Consider the following 4484-nt stretch of genomic DNA (forward strand, 5'->3'; position numbering starts at 1 on the left):
AATTCTGTCTAGAACACTTAAATAATCAATATTCAATTCTTTCTCTTTTCTCCTCAGTAGCTAAGACAGGATGTAATTTCATTTTTCCCACGAAGTCTTTGTTTCTAAATACATTATGTAGAATAGATTCATCATCACAGCATCTTGACTAATTAATGAGGTAGGAATATTCTTTAAGAGAAGTTTTTAAGCAAAGAAAAAGAAAATAACCAAAATGCAAAGGGTTTTTCTTTTTCAGTCATTGTTCTTTAAAATCCAAAAGAACTGGAAATTGGTCTAATGTTCATATTTAAAAGAGAAAAAACTGTAGAAGGCCCTGCTACTGAGTATATTAAAGGACAAAACCTGAATATGGACATTAATTAAATTCATTTTTGGCATCACAAAGTAAGATAATATGCCTCAAAATGCCGAGCTTTCTTCTTGGGAGAAATCTTACTGAGGAGATAAAGTTTAAACAGAAAATAAATGTACTCTATTCTTCCGTTTCATTACAAGTTAGTCTGTTTTATTTTAACTCAATTTTCATCCTTACCTACAGAGAAAAATATTAATAATTTCAGTATACTACACATCCAGTAACATAAATGAATTTAGCAGTCAACTTACCATATAGCCAACACTCCTTATAAGATTTTACTAATTTTATGCCAAACAACCAGTAAATGCCTAGGTGATAGACTACTGTGCCATCTCAGTATAAGTAGATTGCACCCTCTGAATTCATGTAAATCTAGGAAATTTATCCATGATTCCTTCTTCATCTACACCAAAACCAAAGTTCTGTATAATTAACAACCCTTTCTCTGTGTCAAAAATAATACTTTTAAAAGTATCCAATATAGGACATTCATGTTCCCAAATAAGGGGGCATACCAATCAAGAATGATTTGTCTAAATACATACAGTATGTGAACACGTGAGTACCTATTATTTGATAGACTAAACTATCAGGGGAAAAAAAAGATCTATTTTAGCAATTTGCACCTAGAAAATATATATATATATATATAAAAAAAAAAAAAAGACTAACTATGTGACCTGGCAGATGGTTTTAAAATTAAGTCCTTAAAATTATACTACAAAATGTTTTAAAACATAAGAATCATATTTGCTGAAAGAATAGTGCAATTTTCTTGATATGGTAGCCCTAAATGGCAGTAACCATTTGAGATCTGCTACCATAAACAACTTGTGAAAGTTATTTTTACCTCTAAGCCTTTTGTTTTTTACTATTCTACCTAGAATTGTGTTATCCTATTAATATGATTAAAATCTCAAAAATATCATATCATTTAGTTTGAAGAAAATTCTTTCCTCTTTACATGCCACCTTCCTTAATTTCAGTATGTTTCCTTTACATTCTTTTATTAAGGCACACCATACCCTATTTATTGCTGCAAAGCCCCTGAAACATGCGCCTTAATTGTCTGCTTCACTACAGTTAAAATGAAAACTACTTAAAAGCATTTACTAAAATTAGTAACATTGTGTCTAGAATGCCATTGTCCAGTAGGCTAACTGCAAAATAACAAACTCTACTGAACCAAAGGCCAAAAATCCTAAACATGTGATCTTTCCCCTAAAAACTGACCACATTATCTAACTGCACCGGTAAAGCTCAGTGACCTCTCTGGCTACACATAATTCATACTCAAATATTATAAAATAAAATGTTAGGCCAGTAAGCTTTCACAGTTTTTATTAAATCCTAGTCTAGTTTAACAATATCTGATTTTACAGACATCCCATGGTGAACATGTTTACTAAGTGAAAGCTAATCAGACATCTAATCATTATTTTCTGTACACTAAGCAGTAAGATAACTACACAGAACACTATGAGGTAATGACATACACCTGCTTGAAGTTTTCATACAAGCCACATTACCAAACTGTATCTGCTCTAATAACTACTACAGATTTAGTGATTGTAGTTCCCTTATTTGAAGTAACTTATTGAATCAACATTTTGACAGTTTCACTGACTTTTCAAATTAGCATAATATATTCAACAAAAAAAGAGTGAAATAAAAATGATTGTTATTAAGTGAAAATGAATTTTAAAAAAATAAAGTGACTGGGACAAATTTTGACATTTGGCTTGAAGAGATCATGGATTTCACAAATCTAATGTTAAAAAACTCAATGCAATACAAATCTTTTTCATGTAAAAACTGAGTTAAAACTAATAGGTCTATAAAACTGTTAATTTTGGCCTTAAAGAATATCTAGTCTTTTGATCAAAAAAGGCCACAACAGTTAAGATTGTAATTACTTGATTTTATTTTACACTAAGTGGTGGGCACAAAGCAATCCTCCTTAATAAAGTTGACAATTAGCTTCACTCAGAACATTTTTAATAATGCACATTAAAAAAAAGTATTCATCTTACAAATTGTTCTGCAATCCAAATATACAATAGCTTGGAAAACAACGTTTAGAAAACAAAAGCCAATGTAAAAAGACAGATTAAAACAACCAGAACAGTACAGGATATATATGGCTCAGATTTTACAGTTTTCTTACTGCATCATCAATGTCAGAAATCTGTTCCTTCAGCTGGCTCCATTGCTCAGGATTTAAAGAAATACCTAAAAGAAAGTTTAAAAATTCAAAGTTGAAAATTTATTCAAGCTTGCTTATTTTCATACTTCCAAATAAAATATTATTTTACAATTGCCATTATTTATTATAATTTTGTTTGGTTGGTTTTTGTTTTTGTAGTGCTGGGAATCAACCCAGAGTCTTGAGTGTCCAACCACCTGCTCTTACCACTGAGCTATATCATTGGCCCCAAAACTACCATTCTGAATGGCACAATGCTATAATACTGAAAATTCAATCTTACTTTTTTTTTGTACCAGGGATTAAACCCAGGAGCACAACACTGAGCCACGTCCCCAGCCCTTTTTGTCTTTTATTTAGAGAAAGGGTCTCACTGAATAGCTTAGTGCCTCACTAAGTTGCCAAGACTAGTTTTGAATTTGTGATCCCCCTGCCTAAGGCTCCCAAGCACTAGCATTACAGGCATGGACCCCTGGAAAATCTTACATTTTTATCTACAAACTCATCAGTTTCCTAAGTAGATCAAGCTTGTATCCAGTTTCTCTTCCCGCAATACATCCTGCATGATGTCTAATACAACCAATGAGAACAAATGATGATTTGAAGATGCATCTCACAAATCATACTAGTAAGCTAAGTGGTCGAGGCTCAGATATGGCATATTAAACATCCATTGATACAAACTGAGTTTTAATTTAACACTTGTCCCAAATTCCACAGAAATTCAAGGTGAATGGATACTTTTGAGTTCTTCCAGAAACATTCATTTCACTTTGAAAAAATCCTGGGATGTGAGTCACACAGGACCTCTTGGAATGTATAGATAGGGTGAGAGTGCATTCTGGTTTCATGCTGTCAGGATTCAAATCCCAGCCTATTACTGTGTGACCCTAAAAAAATTAGTTTCCTCTCACCAGTAAAACGTTATTTACACAAAGGGTTGTTGTAAATTATTAAACTTGGTAATATGAAAAAAGAACTTGACATATTACCCACCTAAGTAAATACTTGAATTAATTTATTTCACAAAAAACTGCTGAGGCCATGAAACTGAAAGAATACACTGGGGCACTAAGGAAGGACTTGAAGCTAATCAAATTGTTTCCATAAATATTTCAGGAACACACAACCTGGCATTAACCACTCTGAAACACCACAAATATCCAATCCAGAAACAACAACTTCAACAAGAAAACATAAAATGATATGAAAAACGGTGCATGCCTATATCTGGACCCAGGAGGATAAGGCAGGAGGATTACAAGTTCAAGATCAGCCTAAGCAACTCTTCAAGACCCTGTCTCCAAAAAGAAAAAGGCCATTAGATGTAGCTCGATGAGTAAAGTGCCCCTGAGTTCAATTCCCAGCACAGACCCCAAAAAAGGAAAGTATACAGAGGTTGCCTTTTAATAAGCCTGAAAACTGCATGAAACAAACATGTGGTACCTTGAAAACTGACAAAAAACAGAGTAGTACTAAATAAGAAAGCATTTTTTATCATCTAACGAGCAACCTCAAATAACTAAATGCCCAAAAATACAAATTTAGGTTGGTTTAACAAATGTCTCTAGCTATTTGATAACTGAATAAAGTATGCTTCTACATGTAAACAGGATTGGGGCAGGATGAAGCACAAACAGAAGGACAGCAACCCACTTGAAATATACTATAAAGAATGATCTTAAGGAGCTGAATCAAAATATAAACCAGAATTTTTCCATTCCCAATTTTACAACTTCCCAGATAGTGCCTAATCTGCTTCAGAATTACTGTAAAATTAAAAAGAAAATTATGGGCTGGGAATGTGGCTCAAGCGGTAACGCGCTCACCTGGCATGCGTGGGGCACTGGGTTCAATCCTCAGCACCACATAAAAATAAAATAAAGATGTGTCCACTGAAAAAAACTAAAAATTAAA

General features: G+C 33.1%; 1 protein-coding gene across 1 annotated transcript in view; it reads right to left on the reverse strand.

The window, feature by feature from the left end:
• Positions 1 to 2261: 2261 nt before the first annotated feature.
• Sub1 (SUB1 regulator of transcription) overlaps positions 2262 to 4484 on the reverse strand; it is a 14947-nt gene continuing 12724 nt past the window's right edge. The window contains exon 5 of the mRNA XM_046422329.2: positions 2262 to 2593. Coding sequence (XP_046278285.1) covers positions 2514 to 2593 — 80 coding nt within the window. The 3' untranslated portion in view covers positions 2262 to 2513. The remainder of the gene's footprint in view (positions 2594 to 4484) is intronic.

This window comes from Marmota monax, unplaced genomic scaffold (genome assembly GCF_021218885.2).
Source record: "Marmota monax isolate L192 unplaced genomic scaffold, Marmota_monax_Labrador192_F-V1.1 WCK01_AAM20220418_F8-fsc00077, whole genome shotgun sequence".
NCBI classification, from domain to species: domain Eukaryota; kingdom Metazoa; phylum Chordata; class Mammalia; order Rodentia; family Sciuridae; genus Marmota; species Marmota monax.